Genomic DNA, 24541 nt, shown 5'->3' with positions numbered 1-24541 from the left:
TGGCCATTCTTTCCTCGGAACCCTCCAGTGGCTGTCCAGCCCACTCACCTCCGAGCTGGAGGCCTTTCAAGGGCTCTGCAGCTCGCGCTGCCTGCTGGGGAGTCCCCGCTCGGCCACGCTGCTCCAAATGCCTTGTCCTTCCCAGGGCTGTCGTGTGGGCCAAGTGGAACCATCCGGGTTGCTCTTTGGGAACCTGCAAACACTCGCCACGCCCGCCACGTGCTGGGATTATTACTATAACAACCGGATGCCAAAGCTGGAGGGGCCCAGAGGTCGCTGCGTTTCCTGTGTGTTTGGACACACCGCCTGTTCCCCTGTAATGCAATTGTTTATTGTCTATCTGTCCCCACTACAATGTGAGATCAATGTGAGGGAAGAAGTCTTGTCCCTACAGTGTGAGGGAAGAAGTTTTGTCTGTTTGGCGCTGTCATAAAAAAAGTGCTCAGTAAACACTCCTTGAATAAATCAGTGCCTTGCTCTTTTGACCCCTTGCTCTGCTGATTTTTCCATGTGGAATTTACTTCAGTTGGTTTTGGTTAAACGGTTAGTAACCCCAGCTTTGTGCTCAGAACCCCCGAAACTCGAGAGAAGAGACAAGCAGCTGCTACCTGGAGGCACCGTCTTCCGTCAGTCTCCCCCTTTCCCTTCTGGCCGGTCATGTCAGAGGCCAGAAGGGCGGCCTGGAGGTTCTCCCCTCGTCAGGGCCAGCATGTCGAGACGCAGCGGTGGGGTCTGCAGGGGGCCCCCGCCACCTTTGGAAGCTAAATGCAGTGGCCCAGGAGACCAGGTGCCCTCACTCGCTCCTCACTTAGCTCTGTCTGTAGGTCCTGCGCTCTGAAAGGTGACTTTCCGCTTCACCTGAGTGGGAGGAAGGCCTCGCCTTTCTGGACGTGACGCTAGCCTAGCCACCTCTCGGGGCCCGATGGCCTGCTCGAAGATTCGTGTCTGGCATTGCCGTGGTTTTCAGCTGTTGTTCTCTGGGGTGGACATTTTATAGATAAAAATGGTAGTTTATTGCAGAGTCCTTCAGTTTCGTCAGAACTGCAAGCTTGATGGGATTTCCTGCCCATGAAACGAGTTTCTGGAGGAGAAGAGCATTTCTGAAGCAGCAGCGTCCGTGAAACCTCCTGCTGCCGTCGGCTCTTTGGCCCCCCCCCCCCACTGCATGTGGGAAGTGCCTGCACGGTGCGCCAGGGCATGCCAGGGGCCAGTGGTTCCTACTTCACAGCCTCCCAGACTTTGCCCCCGAAACAAACCCTCTCAGCCATCGCTCCCTGTCCCCTGCTTCGTCCCTGTGGGTTCTCCTACCGTTCCTATGGGGCCTGGAAGTGAACACAGATTCTTTTCTCTGCCCTCCCCTCCCCACCCTGAACCTTAATGTTTTTAAAATATATTTTTAATCTATTTTTAAGAGATACATAGATCACACAAAATATTACATTAAAAATGATAGGAGATTCCCATACGCCCCACTCCCCATGCCCCCCCACTAGTCCCACTTCGGCAACTTCTTTCATCATCGTGGCACATTCTTTGCATTTGGTGAACACGTTTGTTTGTTGTTTTTTTTTTAAGATTTATTTCTCTCCCCTTCCCCCCCCCACCCCGGTTGTCCACCCTCTGCGTCCACCTGCTGCGTCTTCCCTGTCCGCTGCTTCTGTTGTTGTCAGCGGCACGGGAATCTGTGCCTCCCTTTGTTGCGTCATCTTGCTGTGTCAGCTCTCCGTGTGTGCGGCACCATTCCTGGGCAGGCTGCACCTTCTTTCGTGCCAGGCGGCTCTCCCTACGGGGCGCACTCCCTGCACGTGGGGCTCCCCCATGCGGGGGACACCCCTGCGTGGCACGGCACTCCTTGGGCACATCAGCACTGCGCATGGGCCAGCTGCACACGGGTCAAGGAGGCCCGGGTTTTGAACCGCGGACCTCCCATGTGGCAGGCAGACGCCCTGACCGCTGGGCCAAGTCTGCCGCCTGGTGAATACATTTTGGAGCACTGCTGCATCACATGGGTAGTGGTTTACATTGTAGCTTACACTCTCCCCCAGTCCACCCAGTGGGTTATGGCAGGACACACAGTGTCCAGCATCTGTCCAGCATCTGTCCCTGCAGTACCACCCAGGACAATTCCAAGTCCCAAAAATGCCCCCACATCACACCTCTTCTTCCTTCTCCCTGCCCTCAGCACCTCCTGCGGCCACTGTCTCCACATCGATGATATAATTTCTTCCATTACTGGAGTCACAGTAAGTCTATAGTAGAATACCAGTAAGTCCACTCTAATCAATGTTTTATTGCTCCATCCTGAGGACTGCACGTTCATTTTTGACAAAGCCCCCATTACCTCCAAACAACCGGAAACCGCCCCTCGCTGAACACTGAGCTCCCAGCCTGGTAGACCACCAGGAAACACTGACCGTAGAAATGATGATGGCTCCTCTCTCTTCCCGGGGTAACGCTGGAGGGAGTTTTCGGGGAGCAGGTTCCCTTTCCGGCGCTGGCCGTCCCTCCCGGCCGCTCTCGGTTTCCTGCTGAGTTGTCCGAGCTTTTTCTCGAAACAAAGTGGTCAGTGAGGAAGGCAGGACAACGAGCGCCTTGTCCTTCTCAGCGCTGCAGCGCTCCACCCTTTCTGAGGGTGAAAGGCCTACCAGGGACATAGCTGACACCGTGAGCTTACAGTCACAGCCAGCCCACCGTTCTCCAGCTACGTGCCCTGAGCCCCAGCTCCCTTTTATCTGAAATAAGGCTGAGCGCCTGCGCCCGATCTCAGGATGGCCGGGGCCGGGTGGGGGTGGCACGTGGCACAGCAGTGCGAGGCCCTTTGTACATTTCGAGCAGGTCTTGTCTTTTCTCCGCTTTATCCTCGGCACCAAAATATAGCTGGGCATATTGGAGGCAGCTAGGGCATATTTGTTAAATCAAAGCAGGTCTTCCATTTATAACTAATTTATTCACCATTCCTTTGGTCACAGAACAGCAACCTGATATTCTAGAAAGTGAGCCAAGCACTGAGGGGTTCATAGGTGTCCAAACCATTGTGGGATGATCTTTCTCAAATAAAACCACGATTCTGTCGCTTGCTCATTGCACATCTCTCAGTTTATTTTATTTTATTTTTTAAAGATTTTTATTTATTTCTCTCCTTTCCCTTCCCTTCCCCGCCAGTTGTCTGCTCTCTGTGTCCATTCACTGTGTGTTCTTCTGTGACCGCTTCTATCCTTATCAGCAGCATCGGGAATCTGTGTTTCTTTTTGTTGCGTCATCTTGTTGTGTCAGCTCTCCGTGTGTGCGGCACCATTCCTGGGCAGGCTGCACTTTTTTTGCGCTGGGCGGCTCTCCTTATGGGGCGCACTCCTTGCACGTGGGGCTCCCCTACGTGGGAGACACCCCTGCGTGGCACGGCACTCCTTGTGTGCATCAGCACTGCGCGTGGGCCAGCTGCACACGGGTCAAGGAGGCCCGGGTTTGAACCGTGGACCTCCCGTGTGGCAGGCGGATGCCCTAACCACTGGGCCAAGTCCGCTTCCCTCTCGGTTTATTTTAGATCATGGCATAACACGCGGTGGTTCCAGGTTCAGCTTCCTCACTCCCTCCTGTACTTGTGTCCTAGCCATGCCAAACTTTTAAAAAGTCCTTTTAATGTAAAATACAATGCATTTATTTAAAAAAATCACACAGCTTCACAATTAATCGTAAAGCAGAAGCCTGTGCCAGCACCTCCCTGGTGACAAAATAGGGCATCATCAGCTCCCAGACACCCTGCCTGTCTTTCTCCCCACCCCCTTCATCCCCCCAGAGGGAACCCCTAACTCGATGTGCATGGCGGGCGCTTAGCACTATTGAGGAGTGAAAGGCTAAACTGCTTTATGTGCCGATTTTTCAGTCTTTGGCTCACGGTGCCCTACCTGCAGAGCACCCCCCCGCGTCTAGATGGTTCCTTTGCCTCCTCTTCGTCCAGCCTGGGGGAGGGGGATGCCACAAGCCACGCAGGGCCCCTCAGGGCATCCACGCGGGAGCAGCGGGATCCAGCGGGGGTTGGGGGGCAGGCTTTGTCGTGATAAGGGGGTGGGGTACCCCCTGGTCGCCATGGAGGATGCGACTGGCCCGTGTGGATAATCCTGCGGCCGGCAGGGCACCGACGCTCTCTGCGCAGCACGAGCAGGCCCTGCACCCGGTCCCCAAGTCCAGGAGGCTGTTTGGCCAGGGGCCCTCGTCCGCAGAGCGAAGGGGCGGGGGTCTTGGGGTTAGACCAGTCAGGCCTCGTGGTCTCCTCCGACGCCAAGCAGCCCATATTAATTTCAGGCCAGATCCAGGATGACCTCGTGTTTGTTCTCTGCGCCCCATGTGCCTTTTCCTTCCATTCCTTCTCTCTAAAATAGCGCTCGTCGCAGTCTCCGTCAATATTTTCATTAGCACCTCTGCGATGGTGACAGTTTTCTTCATCTGAGCCATCCATATGTTATCCCCAGGCCACTGGTGACGATGGGGTTCTTTAAGTGTGTTCAATGCAACGCAGGAACTGATGTTTCAGTTTTATGTACTTTTACTTTACACGTGGGTAACAGCTGTCACGTGAGCGGGTGCTGGGCAGCCGCGTGAGAGAAGCCCCTGCCAGGGGGACGGGTTGATGAGAAGCCACCTGGGAGGAGCTCTGGACTGTCTGGTTCATGGTCCACGGTGAGGTGTGGCCGGGACCGCCAGCCCATCTCCCGGCGTCCCTGGGGTCAGCCCTCCTCGCACCCCCGGGACACACTCAGCTTCTTTGTCTTCCTGCTGAGTTGGCAGGTGGCTCTGACCCGTCCCAGCCTGCTCGGTCGCCCCTGCTGCGGCCCCTTCTCAACGCTGTCGCGGAACTTCTCTCCTTATATCCTCCCTCTCCTTCCTGTTTCGAACCCTTCATTGACTTCTTAGTCATGCCTTAATTCCCACTTGGACGTGTCCTCTCCTTTTAATGGTGATTCTTTGCAGGGAAGTTAAGTAAAATGCAAAAATGACAGCTGGTTACAGATTCTGTTCCAGTTTCCAACGACTAAAACTCATGAGTTCTGTTCTGTACAGGGACAGCTGTGTCTGCTACGTTGGCTGAGTTGTATAACCTATTGCTTTAGCCAGCATTCCTTCCAATGCAGCATCCCTCCATCACCGTGCGCTCGTTCCTCGACTACTTTTGAAAAGCTAATAAGTTCCAGATGCTTTTGAGGGTTGAAGGCAATTCTGGGATAGCTCAGATATTGCCTCAAGGAGCGTATAACCCAGTAGAGCCAGAAGTAATTCTTCATCATGGCCGCTCATTCTTATTAAACTCTTTTAACGGGCCAGCCCCACTGCCGAGCCTCTGCAGGTGCAATTTAAGTTCATACAGCAGCCCCTTGCGCACCTGCCACGTGCGTGTTCTTTGTCACTGCAGACAGCACCTGCCGGGGGTCCCGTGGGCAGGCAGCTGTCCTGGTACAGGCTGGCGAGTTTCACCCTGGAGGTGTGGGGGCCCCAAGGAGGGCGTTCGGCCCAGCCATGGCAGTTCAGGGAAGGCCTGCTGGAGGAGGTGCCGGGAGGCTACATCCCGAACGACGAGCAGCGTTTGTCCAGCAGTGGCAGGCGCAGGTGGGACGAGCAGGACGGGAGGAGGGGCAGTGTGTTCAGGGACCTGGAGGTGAGGGGGACGTGCTCTCCTTGGGAAATAGAGTCCGGAGCAAGGATTCCTGCCGGCGGCTGAGGCCAGCAGCTGGGAGGCTGGGCGCCAGCTCCAGGACCGTTCCAAGGATGGCCGCTGGGCGGACTGGCCTGTTAGGTAGGAGCGGTAGGCAGGTTAGCCCAGGCTGGTAGGGTTAGCTAGGTTAGCCAAGGTTAATAGGGCTAGGTAAGCCCAGGTAGGACTAGGGAGGCTAGGCAGGGATAGGTGATTTAAGTTGGGCTAACGAGGTTGGAGGGGTTGCATAGGTGAGGTCGGTTTAGGTGGGTTAGGCAAGTTAGCTGGGTTAGGTAGGCTAGGTGGGTTAGCAGGTTAGGTAGGTTAGGTAGGGTTAGGTAGAGTAGGGGCGTTAGGTTGGTTAGTGGTTTAGGGAGGGTTAGATAGGGTTAGGTGGGTTAGTAGGTTAGGTAGGTTAAGAGGAGTAGGTAGTTTAGGGAGGGTTAGGGGGGTTGCAGGCTTGAGAGAACTTCCGCCTAAAGGAGCGACGCGGGCAGTCTGAGGATGGTGGCGGCCCTGCAGGAAGGGGGCCCTGCAGGAAGGGGGCCCTGCAGGAAGGGGGCCCTGCAGGAAGGGGGCGAGGAGTCGGCGGCCGCCGGCCGAGCGCCAGCCTGTCCTGAGCGGGAATGACGTCGTGAACACGGGAGTAAATTTTAGTCCCTTTGGTTTCAAACTTTGAGTTCCGCTGCCTGTCTAAGCGTTTCTCCTTTCTTCTTTCTGTTGACTAAGGTTCTCCAGTGCCCTGAAGGAGAACGCCCCTTCCTCACTAAGTTCTTGGGCTCCTTCAGCGTAGTCATGTGCCCCGAGGCCCACGGGTGGGATTCAGGGAAAGGTTTTCGTGCCTGGCCCCCGTGTCCCCGGCTCACTGCTCCTCTCGTTTCTGAAAGATTACGACTCGGATGCGCTGAGCAGCTCGTACGAGTCCTACGACGAGGAGGAGGAGGATGGCAAGGGGAAGAAGACGCGGCACCAGTGGCCGTCCGAGGAGGCCTCCATGGACCTGGTGAAGGACGCCAAGATCTGCGCCTTCCTCCTGCGCAAGAAGCGCTTCGGGCAGTGGGCCAAGCTGCTGTGCGTCATCAGGGACACCAAGCTGCTGGTGAGCGCCGCGGGCTCGGCGGGCGGCGGGGGGCTCTGCGGTCGGTGCCCAGGGTGGGGCGCAGACCCGGCCACCTGAGGAGGACGAGGAGGCCCTCGGACCGCTGGGGGGGCCCAGGGGGGGCCCCTGGTGAGCCGGGGGTGCTCCCACGCCCAGGCTCCCGCACGGCCAGCGCTGTGTCCCCAGGCAAGGCCCTGGACAGTCAGGGGACGCAGCAGCCGCTGCAGCCTCTGTGGTTTGTGCTGGTGGAAGTGCACAGCAGTTTAACTTGCCAGAGGCTGCGAGATGTAGTTTCTCGTTTGTGTGAGTCAGAGCATTCCTGAAAGCCAGGTCATAGCCAGGGGCCTGTGGCTGCTCCAGCGCAGGGGGAGGGACTAGGGAAGGACATTCTTTTGGAAAGTTAAAGGCATTTTTTTTTTTTTTTAACCTGAGAGGGAGAACAGGAAGATAGAGTAAGTCACAGGAGGACGCAGACCCTCTGCTCTGGGCCTTGATCCAGCAGGGCCTCAGAGAGGAAGCAAGGGCCCTGCAGAGCGCGGGGCGCCTCCCTGCCCCCCTCCCCTTCCCTCCCCTTCCCTCCCCTTCCCTCCCTTCTTCCTCTCTTCTTCTCTCCTTCCTGCCCTCCCTCCTCTCCTCCCTCCCTCTCTCTTCTACCCTCTTTCCTTTCTCTCCTTCCTTCTTTCCTTCCCTCCTTCCTCCTTCCCTAGCTTTAGAAAGCATGGTTGATTATCAGAATTATGTGCCTTTTTGCCTTTTATTTTCCCTTCGTATTAACCTTGGGGGAAAAATCATTCACCATTCAAACAAAACTTCCATATGTCATTCTTCAGTGAAGCAGATAGCCCATTGTTTTTTTAATTTGATTTTACTAAATTTTATCTGTGAATTTTGGCAATCTTATTTTATCAGAGTCTTAGAACTGTGTATTTTAAAATGAATTCTTTTGTTCAGTTTTTTTATTTTTTTATTTTTTTATCTTTTTGTTTCTTTTTTTTAAAATTTATTTATTTATTTTATTGACTTTGTAATAATATTACATTAAAAATATATATGTGAGGTCCCATTCAACCCCACCCCCCCACCCCCCCTCTCCCCCCCCAACAACACTCGTTCCCATCATCATGACACATCCATTGGATTTGGTAAGTACATCTTTGGGCACCTCTGCACCTCATAGTCAATGGTCCACATCATGGCCCATACTCTCCTCCATTCCATCCAGTGGGCCCTGTGAGGATTTACAATGTCCGGTGATTGCCTTGTTCAGTTTTTTTAAATAACAGTGAGAGTATACCTCGTATGTGGCCTGAATTTCTCCCAAATTCAGAATATGCCAAAAATGATGCCACGGAGCTTTGAAAAGTAAAGAATGGGGGGGAAAGAATTAATATGATCATTATTTACCATCTGACCTAATGGCCTAAAGATGTGGCTCTATTATATAAATATTATGAAATCCCCCTCAACTCTCATTTCAAAGAGAAGTTTCCAGGCACAGGGAGGGAAGACCCGAGGGTGACGCTGGGGTTAGCCCTGCGGGTTCTGAGTCTCCTGCCCCTTCCCCGCCCCCCCCTTCCTGTCTTCTCCCCCTCACCTTCTCCCCTCTCCCCTACTTTTCCTTCCATTTGTTCTCCTATTGGTTTTCCCATCGCCAAAACCAGGATCCTAGTACCACCGAGAGGAGTTCTCACTATTAAATAACAAATTCATGGAAAGCCATGTGAAAGCACCATCTTTTGTCAAGTACAGGACCCAAGTTAGCTATTTATATTATGTGAAAAATGACCCTGGATCCAACCACCCACGTACCCCTGTTGGTTTTATTTTTTTAATAGTACTGACAGCTATACACAGAAGACAAAGGCCATGCTCGCCCCTGTACGTCTGTCTCCCCATGGCTGTCTGTACGGACTTGTAGAGCTTGACCTTTCCGTGCCCAGCTGCTCTGGTGGCCACTGTGTGCCCAGGTTCCCGCTTCAGGGTGGAAGGACTCATTCTCCGCGCGCCAGGGAGTGCAGCCTGCAGAAGGCGCTTAGCTCCCTGCACCCGCAGGGGACTGTCCCCTACCCACTGTCCTGCCGCCTTCCCAGGGACCTGCATCCTGTCCTGATCAGTGCCCGGGTAAAAAGGCCCAGCTCCCTGACCCCGAGTGGACACACCGCAGAGCAGTCCAGCGGCAGCTCTCCCCGTGGGCCGGCGGAGGCCTTTTCTAGAACTGCGTCACAGCGTGGCTTTTCCTGCTTCTGGCCCCGCCCCTCTGCCGGTGTGGCGGTTCAGGGCTCACCTTAGGGAGTCCCCTTGGCGCTCACTCTGCTAGAGCTGACCGCCCTGGCCATCCAGCCCTGGCCATCCCCAGTGCTCATTGCTGATCCATCTCTTTTGAAGCATTTAATATAAGGACAACTATAAGTGATGGAATATCCTTTTTGACTCCTTCCTTTCACTCCCTTTTTTTTTTTTGCACTTAATCAAAATGCAAAACGTCTGGTAACCGTCCATAACCATTAAAAGTCAAGTGGCCATTTTCCATATCTACACCATGCCAGGGCAGTGGCTTCGGAACTGTGAAACAGGAAAGGATGCTAGAAATTATTTCTGCAAATAGGTGTCTGTCCATTCCTCAGGGGATGGCTAGAGCAGGGCCTGCGGGCTCTGCATTACCCAGTTCTCAGACTTGGGGCAAGTTTCTTAAACAGTCTGAACTTCAGTTTCCTAATCTGCAAAATCGACAACTGTGATGATTAAATAAGTGTGTGAAATGCCTCATGTGATGTTGATACTCAATTCTTGGTAGCAGCTGTTGTTGTTACTAATTTTAAAAAATCAGTAAAATTTACAAATTGAAAAAATTCTTACAACATAATTTAGTAAATAACAATAGCGATGAGTCATTTTACAAACAAGGAAACAGAAAACTTGAGAAACTTCCCAGGACCCAAAGTAAATTAGTAACAAAACTAGGACCCAAATATATGAATTCCTCGACAGTGTATTTCCATTAGGAGACATACAAATAATAAAATTAAACAAAAAAAGAGAGGGAACAAAACCTTTGGACAAAGATTTGATTGTAAGTTTTACAAACATAGATTGAAGAAGAACAGTAAGAGCTAAATCTCATTTTAACCACACTGATGGGAATCTTTAGAGTGAAGCTCGCTGGGTAAATGGAGCAGCGTGCATTTGGAACATTACTCAACGAGCAGAGAGGCGTTTGTAGGAATTTTGGTCCACTCTGTGTTGATATTTCTACTTTTGATCTCGCTCAACTGCCGTTCTGAAGGGAGACAGAGATGAAATAGATTCCTCATGATGTAGGCTATCGATGTAAGTTTCCAAACCCTTCTCTTGTCTGCCCTCACTGGGGCTCTGCAGTTTCAGCAGCTCTAATCAGATACATTGATGTAACTCTAGCAGCCCCATGAGTTTGGGGTCTCTCTGCTTCCCGCTGCGTCATGTAGTAGAGCCTTGATCAGATCTTCTGAATTAGGACTAAATGGACTTTCATGCTCACGGAGCCCCACCGGGCTGCAGGTCCGTTGTCCAGCAGCAGGTCTTTCCTCTCTTCAGGGAGGCCCCCAGATGCCCATACGCAGGTGTGCGTTAGGCTGGTGTTTTACCGATGCGTGTTTTAACCCTGTCATAAAACAGCATTGTTGTCTACTGATTTGTTACGTGCAGTGCTATAAAAGTTCCAAGGACCAGCAGCCTCAGATGGAGCTGCCCCTCCAAGGCTGTAACATCACATACATCCCGAAAGACAGCAAGAAGAAGAAACACGAGCTGAAAATCACCCAGCAAGGAACAGACCCACTTGTCCTCGCGGTGCAGAGTAAGGAGCAAGCCGAGCAGTGGTTGAAGGTAAGCGGGCGCCCGTCGGAGCCAATTTCCTCTCCAGCCCTCTATCTGAGGGATACTTAAAAAATATATATGTATTTTTAAGCATAGACGTACATTGCTTAGCCCAAATAGTTTTTTCTTTGATAACTGAGTGTTCTGATCACCTTAAGGCAACCTAGAGCCCATTTCATGTAACGCTCCGTCTGTGGACTTGCTAGATGATACTTGCTTGTTGCAAACACTACTGCCCCTCAGGGTAGAAAGGCTCTCGTGGCACTTGAGTTGCCTGCGTCGGATGTAAAGTGATACGGGGTGCACTCGGGGAGCTTGTTCTTTGAACCGACTCAGTGCGTCTTCTTAGTTTCTTGCTAATTTTCAGTCTCCTCTACAACCAGGACGGGGCAGGACTCAGCCCCGTTGAGGGTTCCAGCATGTGTGTCTTGTGTTGAGCTTGAAGATTTTAGTGTAAGTGAATGTCCACAGTATGGAGAAACCGTGGGCAATTCAGTAGCTCCTCTCTAGGCCAGACTTTTAACTTTAATCCTGAGTTTGTCGACCCATGGGAACATTTGGTGAGAGAAACATGGCTTCCACTTTCGCTTCTGCTTCCTCCCCCCCCCCCCCATTCCTCTCCTTCCTGACCCACTTCCTGGGCTCTCTCCCCTGTCCCTCAGCCTCCATTCTTTGTTTCTGGACTGTCACTTTGCTGGTCACTCTCCACGTGCGGTTCCTAAGGCTAGCCTTTCTCACCCTTCCGTTTTTGTTTTAAAGGTCTCCTCCTCCGAGAAGCCTTCCAGTCACCCAAGTGTGCCTTCCCCTCTGGTTATGCTCCCAATACCAATCCCACTCGCTCCCTCTCCACTACCTGCCTCCGTCATCACCAGCCACTTCTTACCTCTTCAGTGGCTTGCTCATTGTGCTTCTGCCTCCTTAAAACTATGCTGCTGCAGCCTCAGCATCTGTCACCGTGCCTGACCGGGCACTTGGCTGATGCTTGGCAAGTAGAAATCCTGAGCATGCCTGCCAGACAGGATTACCTCGGCTTCCGGAGGCAGCCACCTCTGCCTTCCCTGGTGGCCCAGGCCTTTACCAGCTGCCTGCCTTGAACGGGCACGTTGCTTATCTTTTCTGGGCTTCAGTTTATTAACCTGCAGAATGATGACAATAACAGCAAGAAGCAGATAATCCACAGTCAGCACAAAGCTGGCACATAGTAAATACTCAATAAATCTTAGCAGTCAATTTTTGATAACTAGCAATAGCTTATAAACTTAGGTGTTATGCCAAATAGTTTTAGTTTCTATTCTTCTAAGTTTCAAATGTGCAAGCTGGTAGAGTTTTCTTCTCTGCTCTCTTGAATTGGTAATCAATGCATCTTTATAGCTCTAAGCCCTAAAAAGGGGGGTTAGCATAGCTGGTATCTGGCGTATTTATTTCTTGATGTTTTCTGTGCTATTACAAATGGCTATTACAGTATTAAAAAAATAAATTATGCTGATTTCTCTTTCTAATGGTATGTTGCTGCTATTTTAGAAGTTCAACTGATTTTTTTTTAATCCAGCTACTCTTTTATTGAATATAATAGTTTCTCTTTAGATTCTTTTGGATTTTATTATTTGAGAGTGGTGGCAGTCCTTTCCATTTCTTACATTGCATTTCTTTTTCTTGCATTATTGCATTGGATAGGACTTCCAATACATAGTGAATTGAAGGGCTGGCATGCATGCTTGTGTCTTTCTCAATTTCAAAGGGCAAGCTTTCAAACTTTCACCATAAATTATGATGTTTGTTGTAGACTTTATAGGTACTCTTTCTCAGATTAAGGGAATTCTTATTCCTACTCTGAGAGATTTTTGTTTCCGGTGTTCATTTGTATATTTTAAAAAAATATAAATGGATGTTGAATTTCATTTGTTTTTTTTTTCATGGTAACAAGATTATGCTAACCTCATTCTGTTAGCCAAAGGGGTGCCGGTACAAAGTACCATAAAACTGTTAGTTTTTATAAAGGGTATTTGGGGTAGAGGCTTACAGTTACAAGGCCCTAAAGAGTCCAACACAAGGTACTATAAGAGGTAGTTCCTCACCAGAATCTGTTGCCACATGTTGGAGCAAGGTGGTTGCTGATCTCTGTGAGTGTTCAGGCTTCCTCTTCCCACCTAAGGCTGCGTGGGCCCAGCTTCTTCCTCTCTCAGCTGTAGTCTGGAGGGATTGTTTCTTTCCAGTCCTTCTCAGCTGCTCAGGGCTCTGGTCAGCCCTGCATTCTATCAGGCGAATGGCTTGGCTCTCTCCAGGGCCCCAGGATCAAAGTCCTCTCCTCTGCCGTGTCTGTGGAACTTCCTGTGTTCCCGTGTCTCTTCTGTGTGTGTCATTTCTATAGTCCACCAAGGGGCCGGGGCGTCAACCCTCAGTCCCCCTAATGACATGGCCAAGTCAAAGCCCTAATCCTGATTTAACCAAGTAAACATCAAACCTTTCAATTTACTACAGAGAATGTCATGCCCATAGGGACAGACCAGTTTACAAACATAATCCTTATCTTTTTTGAGGTTCATGAATAATCTCAAACTGCCACACTCATGAAACAAGCTGGGCATTGGGCAGTTTTACTTTTGTTGACACTCTTTGTTTTCTATGTAATTCATGTATGCTCTTGAGAATTTTCTTCCTTTCACTTTCTTTGGGTTTATTTTTGTTCTTTTAGTCTTTTGAGATAGGGAAAGTTTCTCTCATTGGTTTTATTCCCCTAACATATGCATTTAAGCTGCACATTACCCTCTAAGTGTCTTTTAGCACTATTCCGCAAGTTTAGACGTCATTGTTTATGCTATCGTTTCAAAATATTATTTTTCATTTATCTTTTTTCACTGATCCATGAAATTTGTTAATTTCTAAATATGTATAGTTTCCAGTTATCCTTTTTAATATTGATTTCTAGTTTAACTACCCTGTAGTCAGAGAATATCCTCTTTTTGATTTCAGTATTTTCAAGTGTGTTGGGTCTTGCTCTAGGTCAACCTGCATATGGTCAATTTTTTGTAAATTTTCTGTGTATGCATGAAGAGAGAACGGAATTGTGTGCAATATTTCATATATGCCTATTAGATAAAGCTTATTAAGTATGTCGTTCCAGTCTTCTATTTCTCATATGTATGACTTGTAAATAGTTTCTCCCTTGCTGTGGGATATCTTTTCACTTTTTTTTTTTTTAGATTTATTTTTTATTTATTTCTCTCTCCCCTTCCCCAGTTGTCTGCTCTCTGTGTCCATCCGCCTTGTGCTCTTCTGTGACCGCTTCTATCCTTATTAGCGGCACCGGGAATCTTTGTCTCTTTTTGCTGCATCATCTTCTTGTGTCAGCTCTCCATGTGTGCGGTGCCATTCTTGGGCAGGCCACACTTTCTTTCGTGCTGGGCGGCTCTCCTTACGGGGCGCACTCCTTGCACGTGGGGCTCCCCTACGCGGGGGACACCCCTGTGTGGCACGGCACTCCTTGCGCGCATCAGCACTGCGCATGGGCCAGCTCCACACGGGTCAGGAGGCCCGGGGTTTGAACGGCAGACCTCCCATGTGGTAGGCGGATGCCCTAACCATTGGGCCAAGTCCACTTCCCATCTTTTCACTTTCTTGATGGTGTCCTTTGAGCCCCAAAGTTTCAAATTTTGACAAAGTTCAAATTTGCTTTTTTCTTTTGTGCTTGTATTTTTTTTTTCTTCTCTTTTTTAGGAGGTACCAGGTATTGAACCCAGAACCTCGTACATGGGGAGCAGGCTACATCTGCTGAGCTACATCTGTTCCCCAGTTGCTTATATTTTCTGAGTCATATCTGAGAAACTCTTGCCTAATACAAGGTCTTAAAGATTTATGCCTGTTTCTTTTTAATACTTTTATAGTTTAGCTTTTAAATGTAGGTCTGTCATCTATTTTGAGTTAATTTGGGTTGACGGTGTGAGGTAGGGATCCAAATCCATTCTTCTTCATGAGCATATCCAGTTGTCCCCATCACAATAATTTGATTCTTGGGACAGTGCTTTCTCCATTCAGCCAGCATTTTCATTTGCCTCTGCCTTGTGACTGGGGGCCATGGCTCTCTGAAATCGGTTTAATCTAATTTTAGGACTTGAGATTTTCGGAGCCACCCAGGAAGCTTGAAGTCCGGCTGCCGTGAATTCAGGAGCAGGTTTATTTTTATCTCACCGGTACTCCAGGGTACAGCCCTTTGGGATTCCCATCCTAACTGTGAGTGTTTTACCAGGCACCCCATCCCAGCACGTCCTGGATGCTAGCTTTTGCTCCACTGGCCCCGTAGAACTGTTGAGGTGCTGCCCGGCCTCTTGGCTAACTCCTCTGAGTGGCAGAAATTGTCCCCGCAGCTGGGCTGCCTCCTGGACCTCCATCTTCTGTCATAACCCAGTCGTCCGTCACTATCATAGTCTCTCCTTAATGCTCGTAGGAAGATGCTTTTTATGTTGTATCTTGCTTCCCTAAATTGCCTTTATCAGGAAGATTGGTCCAAACCGTGCTGTCCATCGTTGCCTGCTGGTGCCTGTTTTAAAAACAGGGTTGGGGATGTGGGATGGGGTGGTAAAATCTGATGGAAGATTCTTAGAACAATGGCTCTTACAACCTGCAGGCCTCTTTAACCTGGAGTCTACCTGCGTGGCGCTTCCCAGGCTCCTTGCTTCCCCCCTCATCCCTCAGGGAGGTGTCGAGATCGAATCCCTTGAGGCCGGCAGTCGTGGTTTCTCGGGGGCTGTGTGGTGCCTGCTGCATTTCTAGGCTCTTCCTCGAGGAGAAGATGGAGATGCCCTTTTCTTAGTTTCGTTGGCAGAGGCTGTGAATTTTTTATGTATCTGCAACATATGGGAGATGGCACAGGGCTTCCCCACCCCACCCCCGGAAGTCCTGTGATCAGGAATTTTTTTTTTAAAGAGAAGTTGTGGATTTACAGAAAAAAATCACGCAACCAGGCATTTTCAGTGTTGTTTACTCCGTCTTCCAGACACAAAACGTGAATCATTACGTATCAGCCTCCATGGCCACCAACCTCTCTCCAGCCCTAAAAGTTTTATAAAGTACTTTTCACCACATGGTGTCTTAGTCTTCCAAACAGCGACAGGAGAAAGGATTTAGGATTAGCAGTTTCACTTTACAGGTGAGAGGCTCAGTGGGCGATGGCTCCAGGCAGAGCTGCGGCTCACCTCCGATTTTTCTGGCGTCCCGTTTCATTCTCATTCTGTTGTGCTGACAATTTACCATTTTCTCTTTTATTCCTCACTTCTATGATATCAGCACCTCCGCTTCAATATGGGAGAAGGACAATTACAAAATAAGTGAAAAACTTTTTCTGCTGTTTTCCTCACTTGGCCCCACTCTTTGCTTCCCTGTGTCCGCTCTTCTGCGTTCTCACCTGTAGCCAACTCCGTAGAGGAGACCCAAGAGAGGCTATTCGGAAACTCCAGCTTGCCTCTTCGTTTTTCTCCTCTCTCCTAAGGTTTGTTAGAGGTTTCGCACACACCAGAGCCCAGCTCCTGTCTCTATGCTGTGGGTCTCCTGCCGTCACCCGGTGCTGCTGGGTGAGCTAATCATCGAGCTGATGGATCGCCAGCCGAAAACGTGTCACGGTGTCAGGTGTTGACTGTGTGAAATAATCTTACACTCAAGTCCACCAGCTGTGCGAGCTTTACACACCAGAGGCTGATGATAGAGTGGTGACTTCAGTTGTGCATGAAAGATTAATTGCAAGAGTTTTTTTTGTTTTGTGCTTAGCGTTTCCCAATATTTTTAAAAAGGGAAGTAAATAATACATGGTAAATTATCTTTTTCTAAAACGTTGAAAATGACTAATTACTTAGTGTTTGTGAATTTGGTCCTTATTATTACCTAGATATGCTTTTTTTCCCTTTGCTAGAGAAGTTGTGGGTGGCCAGGACAAGCCTGCGTGAAGCACAGGATCCCCCGGCGCCACCCGCCACCCACACCTTGCACTGGCGTGGAGGGAGCACCTGTAACGCCCAATGACAGCACTCTATAATTGTACTACTCACTGTAGTCCATGGGGTTCACTGCTAGTGTAGTTTCATCAAGTTTTTAAAATTGTTTATTCTGTTGCCATATGTACAGTCTAACATTTCCTCTTTTAATCACATTCCGATATATGTTTCAGTGCTGTTGACTGCATTCGCGGTATCGTGCTGCCGTCGCCCCCATCATTTCCAAAACCTTGCCATCGTTCCAAACAGGAGCCCTGTTCTAAGTATACTTTTAAAAAAAAAAAAGATATATTTACTTTTATTTATTTCTCCCACCGCCCCATTGTTTGCTCTCTGTGTCCATTCCCTGTGTGTTCTTCTGTGTCCACTTGCATTATCCTGTGGAACCGAGACTCTGTGTCTCTTTTTTATTGCATCATCTTGCTGTGTCAGCTCTCCGTGTGTGCGGCGCCATTCCTGGGCAGGCTGCACTTTCTTTCGCGCTGGGCGGCTCTCCTTACGGGGCTCACTCCTTGCACTTGGGGCTCCCCTACGCGGGGACACCCCTGTGTGGCAGGGCAGTCCTTGCACACAGCAGCACTGCGCATGGGCCAGCTCATCACATGGGTCAGCAGGCCCTGGGGATCGAACCCTGGACCCTCCACGTAGTAGACGGACACTCTATCAGTTGAGCCAGCCACATCCACTTCCCCTAGGTATACTTCTAAAAATACTTTTACTTATGTGTTTCCCCTACGTGATAAAGGATACTGGTTTTCAAGCTCCACGTCAGTGGCTTCAGCCCTGTGTAAGATTCTGTGGCTTGTTCTTCCATGCGTGAGGTTTTGCACCGCTCTGGTGGGGGTGGCCACGTGGTCTGCTTACGCCTCTCACCGCGACAGGCTGTGGCTCCACAGGCACCCCCAGGCGTGCCCTCGGTGTCACGCGTGCCCTAGTGTGTCTAAGAGGCAGCTGGCCCTCGACAGCCAGGGCAGCTGCGGCAAACCCCACACCCTGGTGGCTCACACGGCAGCAATTCCTGGTCTCACAGCTCTGGCACCTGGAAGGCCCACATCGGGGTCTGGGCAGGGTCCCCAAGTCCACTGTGTCCCGGCCACCCTCCACCACGGGGCCAGCTCTCCTGGCGCCCGCTCCCCTGGCTGCTTCTGACTTCTGGCTCCTCTGCCGTGCAGCTGATTTCCCTCTGCTCACAGGACGCCGGCGCGTGATGAGTCAGCTTGGCCTCATCTAAGGGGGATCTTGGAAGCCCCTCGTCTCCGATGAGCCCACAGCCTGCTAATAATCCACCTTCAGAGGTCTCTTAGCAAATGGCCCATCCCCGGGCAGCGCCGCCTCACACTCGAGTGTGTCTTCTATGGGGGCGCGGGTCCATCCCAGCACGAACCTTGGGTTGGAACTGCTGGGGGTAGGAAATGCACGTCTTCAGCATTACCAGATCTTGCCAAATTGTTGGCCAGGGTTGTCCGCGCAGTTATATTTCTACCAGCAATGTATGCGATTAAGCAGTGTTTTGTAGGTGTCCTTTCAGTGGTACACGTGATGTAGAACTGAGGTTTTATTACACCCACCTCCAGCTTAGAAAATATATCCTGGGCTTTTTTCCCCTAAGCAAAGTATCTTGGAGATTTTTCCAATTTAGAGAATAGATTGTCCCCTCTTTCTTCTTTATGGTATGTAGCATTTTCCTGTATAAACAGATCATACTTTAAAAATTTGTCTCCTATTTCTGGGCATTTCAATCGATTTCAACCTGTAGGTATGACACACATTTGTGCAACAAATAACCCTGGGCATTCATTTCTTCGTGCTTTTGCTACTTTGTCCATAGACTAGATCCCCAGAAAGAGGGCTTGCCTGTAGGAAGGTTACAGGCATTTGTAATTTTGATACGTAGGCAAGTGCTTACTCCTTCCTTGTTGTAGTCAGGTTAGGATAGGCTACGCTGCAATAAAAAGTGATTTCCCCAGACTCAGTGGCTTGGCACAGTACAGGTTCGTCTCCTTTGTGTGTGCTAGTGAAGGGACTGGCCCATCTCCTGTGAACCCATCGGGGTTCAGAGAACACGGCCGTGGTGGAGGAGGTAATTTTGGGAGCCGGCCGAGCATCCGTGGCCCTGGATCTGGCGTTTGGCCTGAAGCCACTTGGGGTCAGCCCGAGCGGTAGGAGGAAGAGAAGGTGGACTTGGACAAGAATGGGGAGAGACCGGAACCCCGACAGACTGGACCCTGCTTTTTGCCTCACCTCCTCAAGCTTCGGGTCCGGGGTGCAGGTGCAGGAGAGGCTGGTGGTCATCTCACAGAGCCGCCGTCACCTTGCTGCGTCGGCTCTCTGCGGCACTTGCAGGCCGGGCGGCACTCTGCGATGCCCGGGCAGGTGGCACTCCGCAGCGTGCGGGCGAGCCTGCCTTCACAAGGAGGCCCAGGACACGAACCCAGGGCCTCCCATATGGTGGATGGGCGCTCATCTGATGGCGCCACAGCCGCTTCCCTGCTACCGGATTTTGTGTAGATTCTTGGCTATGCTGCAAAAATGGATTTCAAAAGGACGCCAGGTGAGTTAGGCCAGGAATTTATTCAGGTAGGGAGGGAAGAGAAATGGGAGAAAATAAGGTCCCAGGTAAAGCAGGGGTCCCACGTAAAGAGGAAGGCGGTGGAAACAGGTAGAGGGCCGATTTATAAGCTACAATTCCCCATTATAGGTTATAAAACCCCAGGTTTACTTGTGTGGCCACGTGGCACTGGAAAAATGGCGACAGCGGCGCACAGAGGGCAGGAACGGGTCCAGAGGCGAGAGAGTGGCACTCCAGCACCCAGGCCTGTGCCGGCTTTTAAACTGTTAATTATCCCACCCCTTTGCTAATGGCGGGGGAGGGGCTCCAGCTGTTTGCTGTTTTGATTGGTCACCCCACCCATCAATTCCCCGTCAGGGCCCAATGATAAAGTCCCTGGGGAATATCCCAGGCTTCTCCTGGCTTCTAGAAGAAGCCTTTGTTCTGAACGGCAGAACCTTGGGGAGGGTCCCCCAGCTGCCATCTTGGGGGTTCCTGATGTCCACGTGGGCTCTCTGCCAGGTTCCAGATCCATCTACTGATTGCCCATCCTACCAGCAGGCTTCACGTTGAGAGTGAACGATCCGGTGGTGTTTGTGCATTCACAGGGTGGTGCAACTAACGCCCCTGTCTAGGCCCCGAACATTTTTTTTTTAAATAGGCCCCAAACATTTCATCACCCCAAAAGGAAGCTGTCTCCATGAAGCTGTCACTCCCCATCCCCGGCAGGTGACTGTTAAGTCATTCTGCTGTACGCTGGTTAAAACCCTTCCATGGGGAAGCGGCTGTGGCGCAATCAGCTGGGCTGTCTACCATATGGGAGGCCCTGGGTTCGCGTCCTGGGACCTCCTTGTGAAGGCAGCCTCGCCCGCGCACTGCGGAGAGCCACCGGCCCACAGGCGCTGGGGAGAGCCGACGCAGCAAGGTGATGCAACAACCAAAAAAAGGGAGACAAGCAAAAAAGTGCAGAAGAGCACGCAGCGAACGGACGCAGAGAGCAGACAGTAAGCAAGCCACGGCGGGGGCGGGGGGAATAAATAAAAACATATACATAGAAGAAGGCACAGCAAATGGTCACAAAGAGCAGACAGCATGCAAAAAGCTGCGGGGGGGGGGGTTAAAAAAAAAACAACAAAAAGTCCCTTCTGTGCATATAACCTTTGCCTCTTTATTGCCATGTCTCTTGGCTCAATGCATACCTGTCTGATTAATCTATAACTCACGCAGCCTTCTCAGTGGTGCTTTTCGATGAGCGGAACATGTTAAATCTGAAATCCGGTGTATGAAGTTTTTCTTATATAGTCAGTCCTTTTTGTGTCCCACCCAATGAATCTTAGCCTACACCAAGTCACAAAGGCACCTCCTAGGTTTCCTTCCAGCTTTGTGATCCTGACTTTGACATCTGCGTCCCTGATTGAGCTCAAGTGATCTTTTTTGTGGGGGTGTGGGCTTCAGGGGTTGAGGCTCATTTCTCCCACTGGGATATCCAGTTGTCCCAGTTCATTGACAATCCCGCCTGGGTGGGCCTCTCCCTGGGCTTCCTGTCCTGCCCCCCCCCCCCCGCCCATTTCCTTCCATCAGTACCCCACGGCCTTGACCGCTGCAGCTTTGTGGGGAGTCTTCACCTCAGATTGTCTGTGTCCACCTACTTCGTTCCACACATCTCAAAATGGCGTAAAACTTTTTTAAAAAAATTTATTTCCCCTCCCCGCCAGTTGTCTGTTCTCTGTTCTATTTGCTGCGTGTTCTTCTTTGTCCACTTCTGTTGTTGTCAGGGGCACGGGAATCTGTGTTTCTTTCTGTTGCGTCATCTTGTTGTGTCAGCTCTCCGTGTGTGCGGTGCCATTCCTGGGCAGTCTGCACTTTCTTTCGCCCTGGGCTGCTCTCCTTACGGGGTGCACTCCTTGCACATGGGGCTCCCCTATGCGGGGACACCCCTGCGTGGCAGGGCACTCCTTGCATGCATCAGCACTGCGCGTGGGCCAGCTCCACACGGGTCAAGGAGGCCCAGGGTTTGAACCGCGGACCTCCCATGTGGTAGACGGGCGCCCTAACCACTGGGGCAAAGTCTGCTTCCCGGCGTAAAACTTCTTAATCACAGTTTTCCGTGAAATAAGGCAGTGCCATTATCATGTATTTTATTTCACCTCATAGAGGCCACAGCTTTATGATTGATGAGTTTTTGAAAATTAAACAACTCTTATTGTAAAGGGAGCAATTGCAGTTTAGCTGGAAGAGCACATGTGCGAGAGAGAGAAGATGGAATGAAGCGCCTGGAGAGCGGGTGTCTCTCCCTGGCTATGCGCTTAACTCCTGTGATATTTGGGAGGTCACCAAACTCGTTGTTGCCCCCCCCATCCTATCAGAGTCACCACAAACGTAGAGTGAGAAGACTGCATGAATGCAGTTTTAGAATTAAAATGAACAGTTGAAATGTACATCTTCTGTAGGAACTCTAGCAGCTTTTATGAAACCAATGCCAAGTCTTTTATTAATGTAAATTGCTCTTATCCCATATTTCCTAAACTTGTCTCTCCATATCTTGAAAAAGAGCTTTAATGTAACAATTCAGAACCTTTTAGTGGAGCCACACACGCCCTTATCTGGAATGAGCAGCGTGAGGGGTGTGCTACCCCAGCCCATGACTTCGCACATACTTCTTCGAGAGTCGCTGCCAAATTTGTTTCTCTCCTTTCTGTCTGCAACTCCCATTACCAGCAGCTCTTGCCAAAGTTAACCGCCTGTGTGTACGCAGATGCTGAAAACATGAGCCATGACACGGAGGTCACACAGAAGACAAGAGCCAGTGTTCCCAGAAACCGGGCGCTCGGGTTTCCTTAAAAAATGTGCAGAGATTGTGTTTCTGGAGATGAGGTCTCAGGTTAAAAGCAAACAAAAATCCCACAAAACATCTCACAATTTGCTTCTTGAAGGATTGGCGATCCCTGGACCCAATTCTGGTAAATACATACCAGACCTCCAATAGAATAATACAGTGCTTTAAAAAGAAATATATGAATTTCACAACCTCCTTTGTAGCTGTTCAAAGATGTGGAGTGATAAGCCCTTTGTTTATTACTTACGAATGAACCCTGTAGGTGTAATCTGGCAATAAGTAGAGTTGGGAGTGAAAGACTTGGAGGAAAATAACCTGGTCTCTCCAACTGGTTGAGAAATACATGAATTTGGGATTGGCTCATGTGCTTGATCTTTCCAGCATGTCTCTGTCTGTACCTTGGGCATAATTATCATTTATTTGCTTAATCTGGAAGATAATGTCACAGCACCAGGATGCCGTGAGCAACCCCCCAGCCCGACCCCAGGTTGGGTCTGGGTCCCTCTGGCCGACTCGGTGCCCAGCTCCTTCCCAGAGACTATGGAAAATGCTGCTGTTCTCCACAAGAAGTTCAAGTTCCAGCGTGGGAGAAAAATGAACCATCAGAGAACAAAATAGTATAATTTACCTACGTAAAAGATCCTGGGCGTCCAGATATGTGGGTCTGGCTTACCGGGGAGGCTGCTCGGGGTCACAACGTGAGCTGGCCTTACGACTCAGCAGCCTTGTAGGGCTGACCTGCCCATCGCTCAGTGTCCAGCGTCACTGTATGTCATGGACGGGGGTGGGGAGAGCAGAGGGGACATTCAGATGACCACGGAGTCAGTGCGGCGAGCCGGGGATGGCTTCTACCCGCTAACGCTTTTGAGGTTGAACATTCCAGAAATCCGTGCAAAGGCCTGGGGGAGCTCTGTCGTGGGCCTTCTGCTCATTGTATGTGACAACCTATTTTCTTTCCTTCTGTTTTTTAATCTTAGAAAATCTCCAATTTGTTTCTCCATTCTCTCTCTCTCTTTTTTTCCTTTAATCGAACTTTTCCCTACTTGCCGTTTGGTGCCAGGCACTGGCCGTGCCGAGCTAAGCAGGCACGGTCCCTTCTGTGGAAATGGGCCCAGTGTGGCAGAAGCCGCAGACCTGCTCGCAGGACGACGATGCGTGGGGAGAGGAAGGCCCGGCTCTGGGCGCGTGCGTGGAGGGCAGCCGTGCCGTGGGGTGCCCTGCGCCCTCCCGGAGCCTCTGGACCGACGGGGAGCCCTGCTTGGCTAAGAGAAAACGTGGGAAGGACAGGCAGCTTCTTCAAGGGGTGGGGAGAGCGAGGCGTGTTGTTCATTTGTCTAAGACACGGCGTCCGCAGGCCGCGCATCTGCTGACAGGTCCTGGCTCCTGACCGCACGGGGGCCCGCCCGCCCCCACCCCGTGCGCTGACCCTCCTCCTGCCACCTGGTCAAATGGATGAAGTGTGGGTTCCTTCTAGAAAGGCCCAGCTCTTCACTTTCCCTCCAGCTCCCACTCCCCTCCACAGAAGCCCGTCTGTGCTTTCCTCAGCTGGCCCTCTTCTCCTCGGAGCCCCCCCTGCCCCTCGGAGCTCCTTCAAGCCCCCCTAGCCCTTTGGAGCTCCCCCCACCCCTCAGAGCTCCCTCCTCCCTCCTCCTTCAAGCTCTCCCCCATCCCTTGCAGCTCCCCCCACCCACCCTTTGGAGCTCCCCCCTCCCTACCCCTTGGAGCCCCCCACACACACTTTGGAGCTCCCCCTCTCTGCCCCTTAAAGCTCCCCCCTCCACCGCCCCTCTGAGCTCCCCCCTTCCTGCCCCTTGGAGCCACCCCCTGCCCTTTGGAGCTTTGGCCCTCGGAGCTTCCTCCTTCCTGCTCCTTGGAGCTCCCCAGTCTCTGGTCCTTTGGAGTTCTCCCCCTGCCCCTTGGAGTACCCCCCCCCTTTGGAGCTCCCCCCACGCCCCTCGGAGGCCACTTCCCCTGCTCCCCCGCCTCCCTGCCCAGTCCACTGCCGTCTCCTCTACCGGCTTGCCTTCTTCACTCTGCCCCTAAATGCCAGCAGCTCTTGGTCTGTGCCCTTGATCCCTCGTTTTTATCTCCCGCTCCCCCTTGGCGAACTCATCCAGTCCAGAGCTTCAAGGATCATCTTTTTTTGCCGGCAACATCCAGGTCCAATTCCAGCCGCAGCCGTGACCCTGCCTTAGACCCGCCCGGCCGCTCGGCCGCCCAGCCCGTGGCTCTCTGCCTCTCCATCTGAGTCAGTGGCCCCGCCGGTCACCAGCCACAAGGACAGAAGCCCAGGCCCTGTCCTGGGTCTCTCTTATCCTCAGGCCTCAGATCTAACACCTAAAGCCTTGCCACGGCTTCCCGCAAAGGTGCCCCAAGCCCCTCACTTCCCCACAGCAGCCCCAGCCGCCCCGGCCTCGCTCACCAGCTGCTGCGGCCCCCTCGCTGACCGCCCACAACCAGCAGATTTTGAAATGTGAGCCTGATTGGCAGCTCCCCACATGCCCGTCGCTGGCAGTGCCTCCAGGGGGTGAGCACGCTTGCA

At 51.2% G+C, this 24541-nt stretch overlaps 1 protein-coding gene across 1 annotated transcript in view; it reads left to right on the top strand.

Moving 5' to 3' along the window:
• The window catches only part of AFAP1 (actin filament associated protein 1), a 175953-nt gene that overhangs the window by 92858 nt on the left and 58554 nt on the right, over positions 1-24541 (top strand). The window contains 2 exon segments of the mRNA XM_058301303.2: positions 6571-6782; positions 10464-10643. Of these exon segments, the coding sequence (XP_058157286.1) occupies positions 6571-6782; positions 10464-10643 (392 nt within the window).

The sequence above is a fragment of the Dasypus novemcinctus genome, chromosome 1, assembly GCF_030445035.2.
Source record: "Dasypus novemcinctus isolate mDasNov1 chromosome 1, mDasNov1.1.hap2, whole genome shotgun sequence".
Lineage (NCBI taxonomy): Eukaryota > Metazoa > Chordata > Mammalia > Cingulata > Dasypodidae > Dasypus > Dasypus novemcinctus.
This window is presented reverse-complemented; position numbering and strand designations above follow the sequence as displayed.